The sequence below is a fragment of the Garra rufa genome, chromosome 15 (genome assembly GCF_049309525.1).
Source record: "Garra rufa chromosome 15, GarRuf1.0, whole genome shotgun sequence".
Lineage (NCBI taxonomy): Eukaryota > Metazoa > Chordata > Actinopteri > Cypriniformes > Cyprinidae > Garra > Garra rufa.
The window spans coordinates 148-24864 of NC_133375.1; the positions used below are offsets into that span (position 1 = coordinate 148).

Here is a 24717-nt window from a genome sequence, read left to right on the forward strand (position 1 = left end):
TTCAAAAGAACTAAACATTTAACAAATATATATGATCACTATCTTTTCATGTAGGGCTAGTTTGCCACCATGGTTAGTAAGATAAACACAAAATAAAATAGCTCATGTTAGGTTAAAGCGCTCTACAGATTAAAGATTTAACTGGATGAAGGTCAGGCCGATCCCGAGGGAGACGTCAGAGGACTTTCATTCAATCATTAATGAGACTCACTCAAACTTACTGAGTGCATCTAAATGTAGAGCATGAAGGAACCTGCGGCGTGCGCTTGTGTTTATACAGGTTTTGTTGTTGTTTATCATGAAAACATACATATTTATACAGATATAAAAAGAAAAGTAACAGATGTTGTATGTCACTTACTAAATCTAGAGTATTTAAACTCTTCCTCATCTCTGTTAATAAGGGCTTAGAAGAGCAGATGATACAGATCATGTTTTAAAAGTTCCTGTCGTTAAATCGCCCTGATTACTTTTAAGCTTTATGCTAAAGAATTACAAATGTATCTGTCTGTGTTGCTTGAGATTAAAGTTAAACTCACTCTAACTTTAATCTCCTGCTGATCACTAACAACATGTTAAGCCTTAATGCCAGTGAAAAAAAAAAGACAAAATGAAATAAGAAAAACAAATCTATCCGTATTGTGCTGTGATTGTGTTGAAGGAATGCATTCTGTAATTAAACTCAGTGTCTGTCCTACTCAAAAAAACAGAATGTACTTGTTTGGCAAAAATGACGTATTGTTAAGGGATGACTTTATTTCAAAGAAGTTATATAACAAAACAAATGATGGCATAATGCCCAGTACTCATACTCAAATGTTTTAACATGGTCTTAATTCCCTAAATCCTAAAAAACAAACGGATCTTAACTTTGGTTTTTGAGTTTGTCTGCTTCCAGATAACAATGCTTTCAAAGACAGTGCAACGTTTTTTTTTTTTTTCATTAAAGGAAATTTATGTTGGTTTATCAAACGCATTCATTCAAAGTCTGACTCATTCTGTCAGAATCCAAGACAGAGACAAAACTGAGCTGTACAAGGTTTTGGTTTTGAAAAATAAAAAGGTGTTCAGTATGCAATTAAAAATAGAACAAAGTCAATCAGATTCAGTCCAAACACAAACACACATTACACTGATGCTTTCAAGTGGAAGCTTCTCAGTTTCTAAGTAAATAACATATCTAGAACAGCTTTTATTTGATTAGCTTTTATAATTAAGTCATCATTTTGGACCATTAGACACCATAGATGTCATGAAGACTGCAGATAAAAGGTCTTTCATTTAAAAAGGGGCTGAATTACAGATCTAGAGACACAAACACAAACACAGCACACAAAGAACGGCAAGGCCAAAAACTGACAGACAGTGACTGGATCTAAAACACACGTGAAAACATACAACAAACTCCGGACATGCCTGGTTCAAAAGATGATAAATGCACCATTAAAGTGGCACTATAATAAACAAGCATCATTCATTTGATCAAATCATTGACCACATTTTCAAATTAAGATCTGATTAATATTAATGTCCTTCTGATTAACCCCTTAGCATTCCAACGTTTCACTCATGGAACATTTGGCATTGAATTAAGTTTGACAGGAATGCTAAGGGGTTAATATTGTAATGTCCTTCTGCAAGTAAACAGGGTCACTGAGTGTAAAACTGACAACGGTCACCCAGACATTCTGTTAAAGCTGAATAGAAATGTATTATCAAATATATTTAAGGTTGAAATCTCTCTCTCTCTCTCTTTCTCTCTGTAGGATGTGGGAAGTATTTCCACTGAGATGAACTGGAAAGGAGTGGGAATCTCACTTCTGGTCATTGCGTTTGTGCTGTCACTGATCGGATTGTCCATCTTTCTGCTGTCTAAAGGTCTGTGTGTTTCCGGTATCCGCAAACATTTATTCACAGAGTAGAAGCAGATGTATGTCACACAAATGAGCCACAAAAAATGTCAGCTTCGGGTAACTTTGTGTTACATTACACTTCCATATATCCCTTCACTAAATTATTTATCTATTTGGAATTACTGTTTTAAAGGTTCTCACAGACTAGAACAGCAAAAGAACCAAAACCACAAATACACACTGACCAAGCAAAATATATATATAAAAAATAGGATGAAATGACAAATAATTTTCTGGTTTTAAGAAATAAAGAAATTACATGTTATTTGCAAAGAGAGTGAGCAAATTCGGATTCAGTACTGATCAGGTCAAACAGATCAGTTAGTCCATGTAGACTCTTAACATGGAGCTCAATGGAGTCATGAGAAGCATTTCTACAAGATGCATTTGTAACTTTAACCCTGAACGTGTGTGTGTGTGTGTGTGTGTGTGTGTGTGTGTGTGTGTGTGTGTGTGTGTGTGTGTGTGTGTGTGTGTGTGTGTGTGTGTGTGTGTGTACCTGGTATTCATCACGTTATGGGGACCAAATGTCCCCACAAGGATAGGAATACCAGTAGATTTTGACCTTGTGGGGACATTTCTCAGGTCCCCATGAGGAAACAGGCTTATAAATCATGCACAATGAGTTTTTTTGAGGAAGTAAAAGTGTGCACAATCTCCTGTGAGGGCTAGGTTTAGGTGTAGGGTAGGTGTAGGGCGATAGAAAGTACGGTTTGTACAGTATAAAAACCATTACGCCTATGGAATGTCCCCATAAAACATGTAAACCAGTATGTGTGTGTGTGTGTGTGTGTGTGTGTGTGTGTGTGTGTGTGTGTGTGTGTGTGTGTGTGTGTGTGTGTGTGTGTGTGTTAATGATCTCAGGCAATGCTCACCACACTCTGGAATCCTGTCTGACCCTGGATGATCTTTTCTCCAGTGAGCTGCAGGATCACGATCTCGAAGCTCAGTGGGTTTCTGGTGAGAAAGATCACACTCATTACCTCCGTCTCAATCTCAGATCAGTTCTGCAGCAACTGTGTTGGACTAAACAAGACCTGTCAAGCAGACACACACATCGGTTAACACATATACACAGTGGGTACGGAAAGTATTCAGACCCCCTTAAATGCTTCACTCTTTGTTATATTGCAGCCATTTGCTGAAATCATTTCATTTCATTTTTTTCCTCATTAATGTACACACAGCACCCCATATTGACAGAAAAACACAGAATTGTTGACATTTTTGCAGATTTATTAAAAAAGAAAAACTAAAATATCACATAGTCATAAGTATTCAGACCCTTTGCTGTGACACTCATATATTTAACTCAGGTGCTGTCCATTTCTTCTGACCATCCTTGAGATGGTTCTACACCTTCATTTGAGTCCAGCTGTGTTTGATTATACCGATTGGACTTGATTAGGAAAGCCACACACCTGTCTATATAAGACCTTACAGCTCACAGTGCATGTCAGAGCAAATGAGAATCAATTTCTACTGCACTTAAGGTTCCTAAGAGCACAGTGGCCTCCATAATCCTTAAATGGAAGACGTTTGGGATGACCAGAACCCTTCCTAGAGCTGGCCGTCCAGCCAAACTGAGCTATGGGGGAGAAGAGCCTTGGTGAGAGAGGTAAAGAAGAACCCAAAGATCACTGTGGCTGAGCTCCAGAGATGCAGTTGGGAGATGGGAGAAAGTTGTAGAAAGTCAACCATCACTGCAGCTCTCCATCAGTCGGGGCTTTATATCAGAGTGGCCCGACGGAAGCCTCTCCTCAGTGCAAGACACATGAAAGCCCGCATGGAGTTTGCTAAAAAACACCTGAAGGACTCCAAGATGGTGAGAAATAAGATTCTCTGGTCTGATGAGACCAAGATAGAACTGTTTGGCCTTAATTCTAAATGGTATGTGTGGAGAAAACCAGGCACTGCTCATCACCTGTCCAATACAGTCCCAACAGTGAAGCGTGGTGGTGGCAGCATCATGCTGTGGGGGTGTTTTTCAGCTGCAGGGACAGGACGACTGGTTGCAACCGAGGGAAAGATGAATGCGGCCTAGTACAGGGTTATCCTGGACGAAAACCTTCTCCAGAGTGCTCAGGACCTCAGACTGGGCCGAAGGTTTACCTTCCAACAAGACAATGACCCTAAGCTCACAGATAAAAGAATGAAGGAGTGATTGTCCGTGACTGTTCTTGAATGGCCCAGCCAGAGCCCTGACTTAAACCCAATTGAGCATCTCTGGAGAGACCTAAAAATGGCTGTCCACCAACGTTTACCATCCAACCTGACAGAACTGGAGAGGATCTGCAAGGAGGAATGGCAGAGGATCCCCTAATCCAGGTGTGAAAAACTCGTTGCATCTTTCTCAAAAAGACTCATGGCTGTATTAGATCAAAAGGGTGCTTCTACTAAATACTGAGCAAAGGGTCTGAATACTTAGGACCATGTGATATTTCAGTTTTTCTTTTTTATTAAATCTGCAAAAATGTCAACAATTCTGTGTTTTTCTGTCAGTATGGGGTGCTGTGTGTACATTTAATGAGGAAAAAAATGAACTTAAATGATTTCAGCAAATGGCTGCAATATAACAAAGAGTGAAACATTTAAGGGGGTCTGAATTCTTTTCCCACTGTATGTAGACTCTATTAAACAATCCTAAACCTTGAATCTGAATAGCGGTGTCACGCTGCTGTTTAGAGCATGTGCTGTTTGTGTGAATATGTTTCAGATCAACAACTCATTTACAAGGACAGACATGGAGATCTAAAGATGCTGAACATGGAGACCAATCACACAGAGGTTTTAATGAAAAACACCACATTTGTGAGTGATGTTATACAAGTATTTCAAATGGGAAAACTGCAATTAACTTTTAAAACAGGTGCAAGAGCAGAAAAAAATATTTCTTATGCAACAAACATGTAACATGGAAGCCTAGTGTGGACCCTATGACCCTATGATAAACAGCCTGATAGAAAATGAGAGAAAACGTACCGCATGAACCTAAAATGTGCACCTTGAATCCAAAGTATGTCCTCTAAATAAAAGTTCAGACTAACCTGTTGTGATTGAAATTCATTGTCATACATTCACAATGTACAATGTGTAGCAGCAATTTAATTTCATTAATATATTAAAATCACAATTAATAGTGACAGACTGTAACACTTCAGCATCATAATATTGATTGTATAAGGATAACCGTTTATTGTTTGATTTTTCACACAGACAGAGTTCAAGGCCTCCAAGTCTGCCGTGTCACCAGACCTCAACTACGTGTTACTGGCATATGATGTTAGAAAGGTCAGAGGTCAAGTTTAAATGTAATGTAAAGAAGTGTAATAATGGGAGTATTAATTGGCAGGACTTTCATAATAATATCTAATATTTCATAGAAAAAATGACATATAATTTGTTTTCCTATTCACTTGTGTCTCCCAAAATGTGTAACAAACATGCTTCAAGTCCAGTTGTCCTCTATAGTAGACATGGGTTAGAAAATCAATGTCCTGTTTCGTAACAGAAAGTCATATTTTGATTTGAAACCCCATAAAAATTTTCCAAGATGTTGATTTATGACGGAATTTTTTATTTTTTTTTACAAAATATTTTATTTCCATAAGGGTGTTAAAGTTGATCACTAAATTAATGTCAGTCATACTTAAAGACCAAGGAAAGGGAGTAGGGAGCAGTCAAACGTCCAAACATTTGGTATCTCTGAAAAGCCCTGAATGCGCTCTTTACAGGACAGACAGACTTTGACATGTAAGGTCACAGAGAAATTACTTAAAATATATAATGTCCTCTAGAGGACAAAACTCCATAGCTGGAAGTCAGTAGGATATATAAAATAAATTTTAGTTATGTTCGGTGTTGTGTTGTCATGAATGTTATGTATGGCATTGTGTTTTGGTTTCGACTAAACAATTTTGGACTTAGTTTTGTTTGTGTTGTTTTTAGGTGTATCGATACTCCTACCTTGCATCTTACTTGATCTACAACTTACAAACACGGTATTACATACACAGACAGATAATGAGCATAGAAGAACTGTTATTTATGTGAATGTAATGTGATGAAGGTGCTCTTCTCTTTCTGTGTGTGTGACTGCAGAGAAGTGCATGAACTGAACCCACCGGAGGTCTCTGATTGTGTTTTACAGTTTGCATCATGGGGAAATCACGGTCAACAGCTGGTGAGTAAAACACATGGGGTGCTTCTCATTTCTTATTTGTGCATCCTTGCTGAAAGAACAAACAGGTAACAGCATGGATATATATTGGTCAGAAACCCTAACAATCTCTGTATATACTACTTCAGTAAATGCAATCTTGTCAGAAACAACAGTAGCAGGTAAACACTAATGGTGCTGTAATACACATTTAAACCAGCAATTAAAGTGACTGACAGTATTTCCATTACACTGCAGTCAAAATGCAATTAGAAAGGGCTGGGAGTCGATTATTTGATCCAGAGGTGTTGGGAATCGAGAGTAATTGGGATTGAGATTCAGTTGAGCCAAATGCTATGTAAAATGGTTCACAAAACACTGCACTGAGGACATCTGCTGGACAAACACATATAAATGGAAAGACTTGAAAACACACAGTGCTTTAAATGCCTGAGAGCTGCGAGTCCATGATCCTACCAGCTGTTTGCACCTTCTTATGCAGAGCTTCCTTTCTTTTTTGAGAGTGACAGCTCGTTCTCTCTCTGTCTCAGGTGTACATATTTGAGAATAATATTTACTATCAGCCAGACGTGAAGAACAGTTCTCTCAGACTGACGTCATCGGGGCGAGATGGCCTAGTATTTAATGGAATAACTGACTGGCTTTATGAGGGTAACAAACCATCATCACACATGAACAACACAAGCTGTGCTATTACTGTTGTTTTTGTTATTATTTTACTGGCCCTTTCCGATTAGCTGAGCCTAACCTTAGCTATTTGTCTATCAGAGGAGGTCCTGCACTCTTCAGCTGCCCACTGGTGGTCTCCATCAGGCTCCAGTCTGGCATTTCTCACCATCAACGACACTCTGGTGCCCAACATGCAGCTGCCGCGTTTCACAGGAACGCTTTACCCTCGAGCACAACAGTATCCATACCCGAAGGTACGCGGACGGCCGTCTGTCTCAACCTACTATCCTGCTGCTGAATGTGTATCTTAGAAAAGATTTGCAACTCATGAATTAATATAGTTTCATCAAAAATGTAGATTGCTTAAAATCTAGACTTTAATGTTGATAATCCAGTGCTGGCGTCACACAGCTGACTTGTTCACCTGTTGTAGTTTATCCATTCTGTGAGCATGAAATAGATGCTAATGCAGTCAAACAGCATCGGAGAAACCGTTAATTAAAACTCACTATTTTAGTTAATCACAAGCCCAAAACAAAGTCTACATCACTTGTTTTTTGCATTCAGTTTAAACGTTACAAATCCTTCAAAATCCTCTGTTAAATTATGGCTAGTTAGTTACTGTTATTTACAGCTGTGACCGTGAACAACAGAATACTGATATAATTTCATTGTGTGTGCAACAGGCTGGACAAATGAATCCTGAAGTGACACTGCATGTGATTAATGTGAATGGATCTACACACGCTACACAACTTCTGCATCCCGACAACTTACAGAGAAGGTACCACACACACAGACACACACACACACACACACACACACACACACGCACACACACGCACACACACGCACACACACGCACACACACACACACGCACACACGCACACACACACACGCACACACACGCACACACACGCACACACATGTTGGGTTTACATGTTTTATGGGGACATTCCATAGGCGTAATGGCTTTTATACTGTACAAACCGTATTTTCTATGGCCCTACACCTACCCTAGTCAAGTCAAGTCAAGTCACCTTTATTTATATAGCGCCTTTTACAATACAGATTGTGTCAAAGCAACTGCACAGTATTTAAACAGCTCAATAGTGTGTAAGTAACGCATTATTGTAACAATCAATTTTCAGTTAAAGGCAGTTCATCAATGAATTCAGTGATATCATCGTCAGTTCAGTTCAAATAGTATACGATATCGCTGGAAAATGTCCCCAACTAAGCAAGCCAGAGGCGACAGCGGCAAGGAACCAAAACTCCACAGGTGACAGAAATGGAGAAAAAAAACCTTGGGAGAAACCAGGCTCAGTCGGGGGACCAGTTCTCCTCTGGCCAGACCAAACCAGCAGTTTGTACCAATGTCTGATTGTAGAGAACTCATCAGGATCCTGTGGTGTAGTGCCGATGGCCGTCAAGGTTGGCGAGGTCTTTATTGATGATCCGCCTTGGAGCTCATCTGGTTGACATCCACGGCTATTGAAGTCATCTCCAGGTGGTGATCCATGATCTAAGCTGGGTACGGACTGGATCCGGGGGACTGGAGTGACCATCTGATCCGGATACAGGCTGGATCTGGTGGCTACGGTGACCTCGGAATAAGAATGAAACAGACTAATATTAGCGTAGATGCCATTCTTTTTACGATGCAACGAGTGCATCAGGTGTTATGGAAGGTGTTTTCGGTTCCGGTTGACCTAATTAATGCAGCCTAACAATCCTTTAACGGATTTGAATTATAGAAATGTGTTAATGATTTTATGTGTAAGCCAGGTTAAAGAGATGTGTCTTTAACCCCCTGGGGTCCAAACACGCGTATACGCGTTTTGTGGCAGTTTCCCAAAAGGAACTTCAATTACTCGGTCATTTCTGATTGTACAGATAAAAGCAGTACATCAATCGAATCTGTAAAGGGTCTACTTTTATTTGTATATACTCACAAAACCAAAAAAATATTGTGATTTTACAAAATAAAGAAAACAAAAAGGGTGTGCTGTCTGCCGCGTTGATCTCCGTGATCTTCATTCAGAAACGCGTCATTAAAATAGACTATAACTCAGCCAATACACAACACAGAGACATGAGCAATATATCTAGAGAAAGCTTGATATCTATACTTTCAAATAAAGTAATGTTTATTGAAATCAAATATTCTGTGATAAAGTAATCCGTATGAAACCAACACGATGTCCAGTCTCTCTTGTCTGCTTCATTAGTTTTAATTAGATCACGCCCAAGAGCGATTCTCTTTTCATATTCAAATCGTCCACGTGAGGGCGCCGCGCCAAAAGTAGACGCCCACATCACGGCAAACAAAGGAGAAAGCAGTTTCTTTTCTTTCAAGTTAGTCCTTTCTGGAAGAAGACAGGCTGTCAGGAATAAAACTTACTTCAGAAGATGAACATTAAATGAGACATAGCGTGAACCAGCAGATGAGATATTTACACAAGTAAGTTTTTTTCTTTTATATTTGTAAGTTGTTACTGTGACAGAATGTGCACACATTTTACCAGTTAAGACTTTTTGCCAACTGTATTTCCTGACTACAGCAAGTGAAACATTATAAAGTATGTTTCATTTCACTGCATCTAAATGTCTCATGATGACAGGATGTTTCAACTTTGGTCGAAAAACGCGCTGGCGCATTTGAGGCACGCTTTTGTAATAACTCCGAAAAGAATGTAAAATTCTCCGTCAGTTTTGATCGTACAAATACAACCAATACATCATTCGAAACTGTAGAGGGTATATTTTTATTTGTATACACTGTGCTTTTATGAAAATAAGAAAACAGTCAGGGCACGCGCTCTGCCTTCACTGTCTCTGTTATATCTTTTCACAGACACATAAATGAAACTAACGTGCATGAAACCTAAATCTAAGTGATTACGTGCCTCACAGACATAATGCATTTACTTGTAGAAAGCTTGAAATGTTTACTTTTACATAAACCAATTCAAATAAAAAACTACTATTCTCTTTTTAAGTAATCTGTATGAAAGGTAGAAGATGTATGGTTTCTCCTGTATCACTTCATTACAAACCTTACACCTGTATTTATCTCACACTGTTTTATTTGCACCTAACTGTTATACGCCTATGCTATACACTACCAGTCAAAGGTACTTTTTTAAAGAAAAATAATTATCTAATTTTGTGAAATAGGTTTACTATGTAAAAAAAAACTGCTCACTTAAAAAAAAAAAAAAAACTTTTAATAATAAAAAGTTTGGCTGGTAGTGTATGTGTTTTCTCCATGTTAACTCTGTCTTTGTCAGATCATTGTGTTGCTCACATCTACTTGTTTTCTTTGCAGTTTCTGCTGTTCCCCGTTTTCCTGTGTTCAAGTTTCCTGCAAGTGATTTGGATAGTGCACCCTCGACATCTTGACTTCTGTGTTTATTACTTTTGTTCCTAATAAAAAGTTTAACTGCACTCACAAGTGAAAGACAAGTTATTTTGTGTGATAGTTAAATATATTCAAAATACGCTTCAAACTAAATATATATTTATTTTGTCCTTTCATTTTTCCTTTATTCTTTCTGTTGTTTCCTCTCAGTCAACATCCGACTGAATGGCTCATTATGCGGCTCATTATGCAGGTCTTTGTCTTCTCAGGTGTAAATCACAGCATTATTCATGATGATTCACGCCTCCTCGCATACAGCCATTCTAAACAAAAAGTGTCTTCAAAAATTTAAATCTATATACTGTTTTATGAAAACAAGTGAACTAGATGATTTTCACATCATTTGGTAGAAAAAAACCAAGCCTACCACATCCAATTCTCGAAAGTCCCGAGAATAAATATTCTGTATGTGTTAGATGACCTTATTTCAGTGACTTCAAAAATTTAGTTTTTCAAAATGCACGCATAAACATTGTTTTCTCAAAAACTTAAAAGTGTACATTCATGTTGATTACATATTTTTGTAGTCCAATTTGTGCTAAATACAATGTATTTAGATTTAGGATATTAATATGTTTTTAACATACTGAAAAAAGCACAAATGTCAAGGCATGTCAAAACTTCTTCAGGGCCCCAAAACACCCTTGGGCCCCAGAGGGTTAATCTAGATTTAAACTGACAGAGTGTGTCTGCCTCCCGAACAGTGTTAGGTAGATTGTTCCAGAGTTTAGGCGCTAGATAAGAAAATGATCTGCCGCCGGCAGTTGATTTTGATATTCTAGGTATTATCAAATTGCCAGAATTTTGAGAACGCAGCGGATGTGAAGGACTATAATACGATAGGAGCTCGTTCAAGTACTGAGGAGCTAAACCATTGAGGGCTTTATAAGTAATTAGCAAGATTTTAAAATCTATACGATGTTTAATAGGGAGCCAATGCAGTGTTGACAGAACCGGGCTAATATGGTCATACTTTCTGGTTCTAGTAAGAACTCTAGCTGCTGCATTTTGGACCAGCTGGAGTTTGTTTATTAAGCGTGCAGAACAACCACCCAATAAAGCATTACAATAATCTATCCTTGAGGTCATGAACGCATGAATTAATGTTTCAGCATTTGACATTGATAGCATAGGTCGTAATTTCGATATATTTTTAAGATGGAAAAATGCGGTTTTGCAGATGCTAGAAATGTGGCTTTCAAAGGAGAGATTGCTATCGAATAGGATGCCTAGGTTCCTGACTGATGACGACGAATTTACAGAGCAGCCATCTAGTATTAGACTGTGTTTTAGGTCATTACTTGTGGAGGTTTTAGGTCCAATAATTAATACCTCTGTTTTTTGCAGAATTTAACAGTAAGAAGTTATTCGCCATCCAGTTTTTAATATCAGCTATGCATTCTGTTAGTTTTTCGAATGGATATGTTTTGCCGGGCTGCGAAGAAATGTAGAGCTGAGTATCATCAGCGTAACAATGAAAGCTAACACCATGTTTCCTGATGATATCTCCCAAGGGTAACATGTAAAGTGTAAAAAGTAATGGCCCTAGCACTGAGCCTTGAGGTACTCCATACTGCGCTTGCGATCTAAATGATACCTCTTCATTTATTGCCACAAACTGATGACGGTCAGATAAGTACGATTTGAACCATGCCAGTGCACTACCACTAATGCCTACATAATTTTCAAGTCTATTTAAAAGAATGTTGTGGTCAATAGTATCAAATGCGGCACTAAGATCCAGTAGCACTAATAGAGAGATGCAACCACGTTCGCTTGACAATAGCAGGTCATTTGTTACTCTAATTAGAGCAGTCTCAGTACTATGATATGGTCTAAAACCTGACTGGAAATCCTCACAGATACCATTTTTCTCTAAGAAGGAGCATAATTGTGAGGATACTACCTTTTCTAGTATCTTTGACAGAAAAGGGAGATTCGAAATTGGTCTGTAGTTAATTAATTCATAGGGGTCAAGTTGTGGTTTTTTAATGAGTGGCTTAATAACAGCTATTTTGAAGGTTTTGGGGACATATCCTAATGATAGTGACGAATTAATAATATTCAGAAGAGGATCTATGACTTCTGGAAGTACCTCCTTTAGTAGCTTAGATGGAATAGGGTCTAACATACATGTTGTGGGTTTAGATGATTTAACAAGTTTATACAATTCCTCCTCTCCTATAATAGAGAATGAATGGAATTGTTCCTCAGGAGATCTACAACGCACTATCTGATGCGATACTGTAGCGGGCGGCTGTATGGTTACAATTTTATCTCTAATAGTGTCTATCTTGGAGGTAAAGTACGTCATAAAGTCATTACTGCTGTGCTTTTGGGAAATGTCTAAACCTGTTGCTGCTATATTTTTAGTTAATTTAACCACAGTATTGAACAAATACCTAGGGTTGTGTTTGTTTTCTTCTAAGAGAGATGAAAAGTAATCCGATCTGGCAGTTTTTAATGCTTTCCTATAAGATAAATTACATTCACGCCAAGCAGTACGAAAAACCTCTAGTTTTGTTTTCCTCCAGCTGCGTTCCATTTTTCGTGCTTTTCTCTTTAGGGCGCGGGTATGATCGTTATTCCACGGTGTTACACTGTTTTTCTTAATCTTTTTTAGGCGCACTGGAGCAACTGTATCTAAAGTGCTAGAAAAGAGAGAGTCCATAGTTTCTATTACATCATCAAGTTTTTCTGAGCTATTGGATATGCTGAGGAATTCAGATAAATCAGGAAGATTACTTACAAAGCAGTCTTTTGTAGTAGAAGTGATGGTTCTACCGTATTTGTAGCAAGGAATTGAATTAACAGTTTTAGCTATCTGGATTATACAAGAGACTAGATAATGATCTGAGATATCATCGCTTTGCTGCAGAATTTCAACGCCATTAACATCAATTCCATGTGACAGTATTAAATCTAGAGTATGATTTCGGCAATGAGTAGGACCTGACACGTGTTGTCTAACCCCAATCGAGTTCAAAATATCTATAAATGCTGTTCCTAATGCATCTTTTTCATTATCAACATGGATGTTAAAATCACCCACTATTAAGACTTTATCTGCGGCCAGCACTAATTCGGATAGAAAATCAGCAAATTCTTTAATAAAGTCTGTATGGTGCCCTGGTGGCCTGTATACAGTAGCTAGCACAAACGTCACAGGGGATTTATCATTAGTACTTGTTTCTCTGGATAATGCTATATGAAGCACCATAACTTCAAACGAGTTATAATTGAAGCCCGTTCTCTGAGAGACATTGAGGATATTGCTATAAATAGTAGAAACACCTCCTCCTTTACCTTTTAGACGCGGTTCATGTTTATAACAGTAATCTTGGGGGGTGGACTCGTTTAAAATAATGTAATCGTCTGGTTTTAGCCAGGTTTCTGTCAAACAGAGCACATCTAGGTTATGATCAGTGATCATATCATTTACAAAAAGTGCTTTCGTAGAAAGGGACCTGATATTCAATAAGCCAAGCTTTATCAATTGTTTCTCTGTATTATATATATTTTTTATTTGTTGAACATCAATTAAATTGTTAGTCTTGATTTGATTCAGGCGTTTTTTTGTATTTTTTTTTTTTGCTCGGGGAACAGACACAGTCTCTATAGAGTGATATCTAGGTGAAAGGGTCTCTATGTGCTGAGAATTAACTGATTTCTGTGACGTGAGGCGGCTAGCAGACGGTCGGTTTAGCCAGTCTGTCTGCTTCCTGACCTGGGCCCCAGTGAGTCAAGTGCAAACTCTAAGACTATGTGCCATATTTCTAGATAGAAGAGATGCTCCACATCCGGAGGGATGAAAACCATCTCTTTTCAACAGGTCAGGTCTGCCCCAAAAGCTTGTCCAATTGTCTATGAAACCTATGTTATTTCGCGGGCACCACTTTGACATCCAGCCATGGAGTGACCACAGTCTACTGTGTATCTCGTCACCACGGTAAGCCGGGAGGGGACCAGAGCATATTACAGTGTCTGACATCGTACTTGCAAGTTCACACACCTCTTTAACATTATTTTTAGTGATCTCCGACTGGCGAAGTCGAACATCATTAGCGCCGACGTGAATAACAATCTTACTGAATTTATGTTTAGCATTAGCCAGCACTTTTAAATTTGCCAAGATGTCAGGCGCTCTGGCTCCCGGTATACATTGGACTATGTTGGCTGGTGTCTCTATTTTCACGTTCCGTACAATAGAATCGCCAATTACTAGAGCACTTTCATCAGGTTTCTCAGTGGGTGCTTCACTGAGTGGGGAGAACCTGTTTGATGTTCTGATCGGAACGGAAGAGCGGTGTTTTGACCCGCGACTATGCCGCCTCACAGTCACCCAATTGCCCTGCTGCATGGACGTTGTTACCGGAACCGAACAATGTACAGGGCTTTCTGAGCGTGACTCTAGTTCTGAAATCTTCTCTGTCAGCCTGACTATATTCCTGCATTTATCACATGTATAAGGCTCACTGCTGACAGAGATAGATAAGCTATACATGTGGCAAGCAGTGCAGACTACAATTGTAGGAGAAGAAGCCATTACTCACCGTGATTGTAGAATGATTTCAACTTACCAATGTTGTTAGAGTTCCTGAAGAACAGATCAGGGGGAGAAAAAACGGAACGGAACCGGCTAAAATAGTACTAACGATATTAAACACGAGAAAAAATAAATAAAACGTGAATGGAACGCAGATGGCAAGTTAACCGGCCAGCGCAATGCTAAAAATAGTAAACAAGAGTTAAAAGCGTGAATGGAGTGCGAGCGGCAAATTAACCGGCTATGGAATGCTAACGCGCTGCACTCGTGATTATAGAGTAAGGCGAACAATCAAATTAGTCAGATTAGTTTGATGGATAAGACCAGAAATTAAGTTAAGCTATATCTATCAATTTAAAACCAGAAATTAAGTTAAGCTATATCTATCAATTTAAAACAGCAGAATTAACAATAAGATAGAGAATCCAGTAGAAAATCCAGTAGAAAAACTGTATATTTTAACACTGTTGTGTTGGTTTTACTGTCGAAGACTGCTGTAATAAAAATATTTCTCATTATTGCTTTTGTGTGTTTCACATTACTTATTTGCATAGGCGTAATTCACGGGTGGGACACTTTTTGCAAAGCTCGATATTGTCCCACCACTTTTTTGAACATCTCGCAGCACGGACGTACCTAGTGCTGATGAAACATTCTTTTCTGTTAAATAAGGTGCTGACGCTCGAATCTGTATTTTTTTTTTTTCTGAAATCATGCTTAATGTTCGTTGCGATGTTAATTAGCGACGGAACTTTCTCAATGCGGCTCGTGCTCAGTGTTCACACGCGAGCGCTTCAATCCCTCGCTTATGACTCATTACGGTTAAAAATCAAAACAAAATACACACAAATGTGTCTCTGATATAGGATCACTGATGAACATGTTTAATTTTATTAAGGGATGAAAAAAGTTATGTGACAGCAGATTAGAACCGAAACCCTCTGACTCAATTAACGATCATTCTACCACTAGACCTTTTTCCTGAGTAAACGATGAGCGCCGCCATTACGAATTCTAACGTGAGATTGAATGCTTTTCTGTTCCGGTTTCCATAGGAACACATTCAAATAGCGTCCATCCGTTTTTAATGTAGCTAACGTCCGCTGCTTCGTGTCATCTACACACTCATTAAAGTGAGGCACTGACAAATGACGGTCATTGCGACATTGCCAAGTGATGGCGCTATGGAGCCATGTGCTTTTTAAAAACATTTTAATAGGTTTAACATTAGTTTATTAGCTCGGAATATACCCTAATTTGACTAGAAACAATGCAGACCGGAAATGCAAAGCATTCTTTCAGTTAAGAGTCGGACTTACTTCCGTGTTCAGGAAAAACGGCTCTAGACTAATGGATATTACTAATAACCGTTGCATATCTATGCATTTTATTCACTGCATCATTTATCTCAAGGCTAATAACTTATTATTAAAGTACATGTAAGAATAAAATTATCATGTTAAAAACTAGTTTAATGTCAATACATTATGTACACATGATCAGCCTGTAACCACAAAACATTTCATCTTACCACTAAAAGTTCTCCTAAATGGCAGTAAAAGTTTTTAGCTAAGAGTTTTCTCTTAAAACCTATTCACAAAGCTGCTGAGACAAACTTTTACTAAGGAATAGAGAGAAGTCTTAAGCTAAGAGTAAGGGCGGGGTTGACCACGTTACTATGGATGATGTCGACATGCTCATTAACTATGCACACAATGATTGGCTGATAGGGAAGGGGGCTCTGCCAGACATTTATTCATAGAAATATTGTAACGTGCGCTATTATGTCATATTTAAATAAAGGTTTTTTGTCACTAATTAAACGTGTATCTTCAGCCTCATATGTGCTCTCCTCGTATACAGTTAGCGGCTATGATTAACAGGGTAGAATAATCATAGGTAATAGTAAGGCATATGAAAAAACAAACTGGACGCAAGAACAACTCTTACTTCTTGCCCAACTTGTTCATGAAAACAAGGATATAATCAAGGGAAAATTTGGAGTTGGGATAACCTCAAAAACTAAAAAAGATGTGTGGGAAAATATATGTGTGCAAATAAATGCAGCTTTCCCACTTTTGTCCAGAAGCAAAGATGACTGTGAAAAGCCAGCATTCTTTGCAAAGTCAGGCAAATTAAGGCAGAGATTGCAGAATTTAAGTGACAAACAACTGCTACAGCTAAACGGACATTACTTTCAAGTTGCCGATAATGTTTTCATGTAACCTTGTTATGCTATTGCAGATTGAAATCCTTAGCCTCATTAAAATATGTATTGCATTCATTCAAGGATTGTTAAAACCTCGATCTGTGGCGTTATTGGGTTGTTTCTATTTGTTGCAATTCTGCAACAGTCATAATACCTTCGCGATGAAGACCACACCTTCTGAAAAGCTCATTATCATCCAATGCTTCTAAAATGTTTCTGTTCTGAGGCAGACAGCCGGCAACAGCCATTTTAGGATAGTTTTAGGACTTGATCTTAGTGACTTAGGAGTCCTCTCCACTACTCCTAACATGTCACAGATTTAGGAGCTAGTTTTAGTGCTAAAACGCTTTGTGAAATACTCTTAGAGCAAAAATTAGGAGTCCTAAATTTAGGATTGTTTTAAGCATTATTTTTAAGATTTTCTCCTAAATCACTAAGTTATGAGATAGGCTATACTTTTATCCTTAAGATCTTTTAGGAACAGGGGCCCAGAATTTGGTGATGTGCGCAGGCAGCACAGGCTTGCGGTGCAGAAGAACGAGTCGAGTATAAATCAGCCTAAATCAGGCTTAAATCACAAGATCAAATCCTAACCTTATTGCTGTTGCTGGCGATCTGCCTAGGAACTTAAACTTTTTAGAAACACTCTGCATGTATATGCACGCATATTCCCACACAACTTTTTTTTAGTCTTGGAGGTTATCCCAGCTCCAAATTTTCATTTGATTATATCCTACGTTGGGCAAGAAGTAACAGCTGTCCAGTTTGGTTTTGTTTTACGTTTGCGTATCTTGCTATCAGCCATGATTATTCTATCATGAATAGAAAAAAAGAGTTTTACGTCGGCACCGATAGCCTAGCGGTTAGTGCGTCAATATATAGCGTAACTCCGCTCAAAGCGCCCTGAGTATGATTCCCGTTTCGAAATGTTTTGCTTCTCCCGCCCCTTCTCTTCACCCAATGATTTCGTGTCAGTTCTCCGCTATTCTGTGTCATTAAAAGCATAAAAAGCTCTTTTAAAAAGTCTGTGCAGGTAAACCTCACTCCCCGATCTCAAGAGACGCATTAGCGATAGACCATAGAGGTTGCAGCCTTTAGCCTCCTTGTTAGTGCGTCCGCCTCCCGTGCCGGAGACCCGGGTTCGACACCTGCTTGGAGCGGGTGCGGTAGGACCTGGGTGTGAGGGGTTACATTTACATGCATATCAGGGGCCATATGTATAAAACTTCTAAGAAATGCTCTTAGGAGTAGTCTTAAACTTTGACTTAAGTGTCAAAAAATTCTTAGTAAGAAGTAGGACTTTTTTTTAAGAGTAGGAGACTTTTATAAAGAATCTAAAAGCAACTTTCTGTAAAGTTTGAGACTGATTCTTAAGTTCTGACTTAAGTGTTGTAAATTAAGGACTACAATGATTGAAACACAAAATGGCCACCCTTGACCTCTGAATCAGCCAATAGTGAGCCTGCTCATGTGAGTCACAGCAGCACAACACCAATTATTTGATGGAACTACAAAACAATCATTTAATTAAGACACTATTTAATATTTCAGTGTATTTAAACAAATGCTTTGCATTGTGTAAAATTATCACAAATTATTATTAATGCTTTGAAATCCATGTCTCCTCATTTACAGTTGGAGCAATGATGTGAACAGCTCCAAGAACTCAAAGAAAGCCCACAAACTTAAAAGTTTCTTGTTTTGCAGCTTGGTTTGACGGTCAGTTGGAAAGTCAATAAACTGCCTTTAAGTTGTGGCCAAGAGAGAGAAAAAAGTGTTACTGATTTTGTAAGCATATTGCATATTTGCTTGGAGTCAATTGTTTTACTTTTATTTTTTTGATAATGCAGTAAAATGTGTCATATTTTTTGGCATTGCTGTCCTACAAAGAAATTATGAACACATGCAAAAACAAGAGAGGACCAACACAAAATTAATAACTGATTATGTTGTATTCAATGTCAATGTTGACAGTTTAGTGATTTTGTCACTAGATTTGTTGATGTCCTTCCCCCTTTTGAGACTTTGAGACTAAACCTTATTTAGATTACAACACTCTCCTCCCACTGATATATTTATATTATATAGATCAGTGAACTCACCATTATGTCCTCATCCTCATCAGCTACATTGTGTGACTGTTTTAACTACTTTCAATTGAAAGCAGTTAGCAACATTGATCAGTGTTTTTCTCATATTTTGATGGTTTAAGTGAATTGTGAAGTCATTAAAACCCTCCACACATCACTTTTGGTCACTGATGTGTTTGGTGAGGTTAGTGTCACAATATTTAAGACCCTGCTTACTGTGTCATCACCAGTGCTTTGCTGCATTTTTACAATCTTTCAAATTTTCCAGTGAAAATAAATAAACAAACAAACATATTATTGCAGCTAGAGCATTGATTTGTAGAGTGGATTAAGTTATTATGCTAATTACTTGGTCAATTACAAAAATAAATACATTAAAGAATGCTTGATGGTCACGATTGTATCATTTTATCAACTCCATATCATCATATAACTCCAATATGTCATATGTTGATTGTAAAGTGTGTGTTTCCTCCTTTTTGCTGCCATTGTGTTACTCCTAACTAGGTTAGGAGACCTCTCCAACTCTCTTAAATAATTTAGGAGCTGAGACCTTGTCTTAACACTTAGGAACTTTTATGAATCACTCTTTATCTTAAGTCCAGAAATAAGAGTAAAATTACGTCACTCTTAGAATTTTGAAACACTTAAGACTAAAATTTGACTCTGAGAAGCTTTATACATACGGCCCCAGCTAATTGTTTATTAGGCCTATAAAAGACTGTCAATCATTTGAACACTTGTTTAGTAAGTGACACTTGCCCTGTATTTTGAATTCTTTATTTGAATATGGCAACATTTACAACAATATTTCTATGAATAAATGTCTGACAGAGACTCCTCCCCTATCAGCCAATCACTGTAAGCATGGTTAGTGAGCACGCTGACATCATCCATAGTAACGAGGTCAACCCCGCCCTTACTCTTAGCTTAAGACTTCTCTCTACTGCTTAGTAAAAGTTTGTCTAAGCAGCTTTGTTAATAGGTTTTAAGAGAAAACTCTTAGCTAAAAACTTTTACTATGTATGTAAAAAAAAAAAAAAAAAAAAAAACTGTATGAGCTGCAGCTGTCTAATGGTCTTCTTGGGAAGGCCAGTGAGGAGACCATTGCAATAGTCCACCCTGCTTGTGATAAAGGCATGAACAAGTTTCTCCAAGTCTTGACGGGAAACAAAACATCTAATTCTTGTAATGTTTTTGAGATGGTAGTATGCTGATTTAGTTACTGCTTTGACATGGCTACTGAAACTGAGGTCTGACTCCAGAATCACACCCAGATTCTTGACTTGATTTTTTGTTGACTTCTGTTTTCTCCTTGTTTAACTGAAGAAAGTTTTTGCACATCCAACTGTTAATTTCATCAATGCATTGGCAGAGGGAGTCAATGGGGCTGTAGTCATTTGGCGATAAGGCTAGGTAAATCTGGGTATCATCTGCATAGCTGTGATATGCAATTTGGTTCTTTCTCATTATTTGACTTAGTGGGAGCATATACAGGCTGAACAGCAGCGGGGCTAGAATTGAGCCTTGTGGGACTCCGTATGTCATGGATGTCCACTTAGACTTATGTTCTCCTATACTCACATAATAGCCTCTCCCTTCTAAGTATGACCTGAACCATTTGAGAACCATCCCAGAAAGGCCGACTCAGTTTTCCAGTCTATCTAGAAGAATGTTGTGATCGACAGTGTCGAACGCAGCACTGAGATCTAGTAGTACCAGCACTGATATTTTGCCAGAATCAGAATTTAGGTGAATATCATTTATTATCTTTATGAGCGCTGTCTCTGTGCTATGATGTGGTCTGAAACCAGATTGGAAATGGTCAAGGTATCCATTTGAGTTTATGTAGTGGTTCAGCTGATTGAAAACAACCTTTTCAATAATCTTGCCTTTAAAAGGAAGATTTGATATTGGTCTATAGTTGCTCAATATGGTGTTATCAAGATTTCTCTTTTTCAGAAGGGGCTTAACAACTGCAGTTTTCAGGGAGTTTGGAAAAGTCCCAGAAAGAAGTGAGGTGTTCACCACTTCTAAGAGATCTGCTTCTAAACAGTTAAGCACACTTTTGAAAAAAGATGTGGGAAGTGTGTCAAGGTGGCAGGTTGACGATTTGAGGTGCTGTACTGTTTCTTCCAAAATGTTGCTATCGATTGCGTCAAAAGTAGACATAGTGACTTCTTTTTGAAATTGCGGTCAAATCTGTCTGATCTCTGCATAACTTGAGGGTGTGCTAATTGTCTTTCTGATATTATTGATCTTCTCAGAAAAGAAGGAAGCAAACTCATCACACTTGCTGTCAGAGAGCAGTTCACTAGGGATCTGACTAGGGGGGTTTGTTAGTCTCTCAACGGTAGCAAAAAGAGTGCGAGTGTTGTTTAAGTTGCTGTTTATAAGGTTTGAGAAGAACATTTGTCTAGCTTTACCTAGTTCAGCATTGAAAGCATGAAGGCTGTCTTTATAGATGCTATAGTGAATTTCAAGTTTCGTCTTCCGCCACATCCGCTCAGCTTTTCTGCATTGTCTTTTCATATTCTGTACTGCTGTTGATTTTCTCCACGGCGATTTCTGTCTGCCAGACGTCTCTCTGATTTTCACAGGTGCGATGTCATCAATGACATTCTTAACTTTTGAGTCGAAGGACTCCAGTAGAAGATCAACAGAGTCTGCAGAAATGCTTGGCACTGAAGATATAGCCTTCATAAATAGCACACTAGTGTTATCGTTAATGCATCTCTTTCTGACAGAGACAGATCTACATTCATTAGGAGCAGAGATCAATATATCAAAGAAAATACAGAAGTGATCAGATAGTGCTACATCCTTGATAACAGTGGATGAGATCTTTAGACCCTTACTGATGAGTAAATCAAGAGTGTGTCCACGATTGTGTGTAGGCCCATGCACATGCTGAATCAGGTCAAAAGTGTTCTAAACCGTTATAATTTCTTTTGTGGTTTTGATTTCTGCATTTTCTATGTGAACATTAAAATCCTCTGCAATAGCAAAACAGTCAAACTCTGAACAAATCATTGATAGCAGTTCTGTGAACTCATCAACAAAGGCTGGAGAGTATTTTGGGGGCCTGTAAATAATGATAAATAGAATGCGTGGAGCACCTTTCAGCACAATCCCTAGATATTCAAAAGACAAGTACTGACCAAATGACACTTGCTTGCATTGATAGACATCTTTAAAAAGAGCAGCTACACCTCCACCTCTCTTAACAGCTCTGCACTCATGAAAGTAAAGTTAGGAGGGGCTGTTTCATTGAGGACTGTTGCACTGCAGCTGTCTTCTAGCATTTCATTTATTTTCATTTAGAAACATAAAATCCAGGTTGTTTGTGGTTATAAAATCATTGATCAGAAGTGATTTATTTTTTAGTGAGCGAATGTTTAAAAACGCTAGCTTGATGGCATTACTTTTTGTCTCTAGAGCAACTTTAGTTTGATGCCTAATAGGCCTCAGATTAGATGGGTCAACCGTACGACTTGAGAAGGCCTTAGACTTTCTATCACATATTAAAACAGAAATAGGGAAAACTACAGGCACACTGGGTTCCCGCTTGTTATGTAAACATTCCTGAGTGTTGCTGCTATTGTAGCGGGGACCCGACACATATCACTGAGAGCTGTTATCAGTTGTTTTTGGTTCACTCACAGCAGACGGAGGAGGGTTTGGGACCTGACGTTGTGGCAGCGGCCGGAGAGCTCTCACAGGAGGAGGAGGGCGAGCTGGACCCACAGGCTTTGGTGGTTGTGGTGCCTGCCGTTTTTTAGTTGATAACTGGGGGCTTGCAGCAAAAGAGTGGGAGAGTCTGGTTCCAGCATATACCAGTTCCTCCATTTTCTGTGAGAAGCTTAGAAGTGGAGATGCTGGAGAGAGGGATAATGTGTCTGGTGAATAGAGCTCTGGCTCTGGTGTTTCTGTTGGCTGAAATATGTTGTCCTGGCTTCCCTGGCTGTTTACCAGAAAGTTGTCCTTCGGTGCTGAGTCTTGGTGCTGTTGTAATACGTCACAGTCTGTCTGTGATGAGCTCTGAGGGCAGGGCTCAGCCAGGAAAGTGTCCATAAGCAGTGCTTGTTGTGGCTGTGTGGCGTTGTCAGTGTCCTTGTGGGTTGTGTTGACCACATGATGACTCTGAAGCTGATAAGATGTCCTGTCGTCACGCATACATTGTCCAAGTGTGTGTGTGCCATTCATGTTGGGTGAACTGGCACATTCTACTGATGGATGCCAGAGTGAAAAATAGATATTGTCCTTAAGCACTCTCGCACCAAGTTTGTTTGGGTGGAGGCCGTCCAGTTTGAACAGTTGTCTATGGCCCCAGAAAAGGTTGAAGTTGTCAATGAAGTTGACTCCTTTTAGACTGCAGGTTCTTTGTAGCCAGGTATTCAGTCCGAGCAACCGTGAAAACATGTTAGTTCCCCTTGCTGGGAGTGGTCCACTGATGAACGACTGAACTTCAAGTCTTCGAAGTGTTTCAATGAGTTCACCAAAATTCTTCTTTAGGAGTTCTGACTGCTCTTTCCGAATATCGTTCTTTCCCACATGGATGATGATTCGATTTGCAGTCTTGTGTTTCATTAGAATGTTCCGAAGTTCCTTGTTCACATCAAAGACGGTTGCTTGAGGACAGCAGCATGTAGTTGTAGTTCTGCTACTGATATTACTGATAATGGAGTCACCCACTATCAGAGTCCTGGGCTCGGCTGCGCTCTGAGCTGAGTGCCGCTGTCTGCTCGAACTTGCGCGCCTGTTTGTAGCGATGTTAGCAGCAGGCTGATACGATCCATGTTCAGTCACATTTGGGGATTCCTCACCCACATTCATTAATGCTTCAAATCTGTTTTCAAGCAGTATAGGGGGTGGTAAAACACCAGTTTTTGCAAGCCTTGTCATAGCCGTATCTGGAATAGAGTATGCTACCGCAGCAATACGAGATACTCTTGACAGTCTAATGTCTCGAGTGCCTTTGGGTCTCGCTCCCTGTTTGTGCCATCGATTTGTGTGTCTATCAGTTTTGGCTTGTTCCTCTACACTTATAAACTGTCGATATTGACTAGATTCACAGGACTCACCGGCTGTATGCTGAGGGGGTCCGTGATGATGATCTTCTGTGTGTTCCACCTGTTTTGGAAGTCCAGCAAGTAATTTTGTTTCTAAAACCACAATCTTTTGTACAAGTCTGTGGCAGTTTGTGCAGCAAGTAGATTCCAGAAGAGGCATTTTCTTTCTTGTCTGTTGAAAGTAGTCAGCTGTGTTTTCCCGTCTCCGGAATGTAAGCTGCTGGCAGTGGGAGGCAAAAAGTCCTTTTTCGTAATGTTTGTATCAAAAATGTGTTGTCTGAGCACTGTGCTGATATGCTGAAGTTAAAATCTTAGAAAAATATGAGAAAAGTTCATAAACAGGGAGCAAAGCGCGGAGCAGTAAGCAAGAGCGTCCGAACAGTAGCAAAGTTAATTGCTACACACACACACGCACACGTTAATTGTGGTCTCTTGATATATACATATACTGTACACAATAAACTGTGCTTCTTAATGCAAAGATGTAGTAAATGTACTTAAACAGTATCACAATCGTTGTACCATAAGCACAGAAAAATGCCACAGAAAGACTGTTCCATGTTTTCCATTTTTAGTTCATTGAGATGTTCATGTGTTTGAGCCTGCTTCTGTC

At 38.9% G+C, this 24717-nt stretch overlaps 1 protein-coding gene across 1 annotated transcript in view; it reads left to right on the top strand.

The window, feature by feature from the left end:
- Window positions 1-1766: 1766 nt before the first annotated feature.
- abi3bpa (ABI family, member 3 (NESH) binding protein a) overlaps window positions 1767-24717 on the top strand; it is a gene marked incomplete at its 5' end in the record, with an annotated part of 94526 nt that continues 71575 nt past the window's right edge. Inside the window, 9 exons of the mRNA XM_073819094.1 lie at window positions 1767-1878; window positions 2778-2873; window positions 4630-4724; window positions 5130-5204; window positions 5862-5914; window positions 6015-6096; window positions 6624-6744; window positions 6862-7016; window positions 7449-7593. Coding sequence (XP_073675195.1) covers window positions 1767-1878; window positions 2778-2873; window positions 4630-4724; window positions 5130-5204; window positions 5862-5914; window positions 6015-6096; window positions 6624-6744; window positions 6862-7016; window positions 7449-7593 — 934 coding nt within the window. The remainder of the gene's footprint in view (window positions 1879-2777; window positions 2874-4629; window positions 4725-5129; window positions 5205-5861; window positions 5915-6014; window positions 6097-6623; window positions 6745-6861; window positions 7017-7448; window positions 7594-24717) is intronic.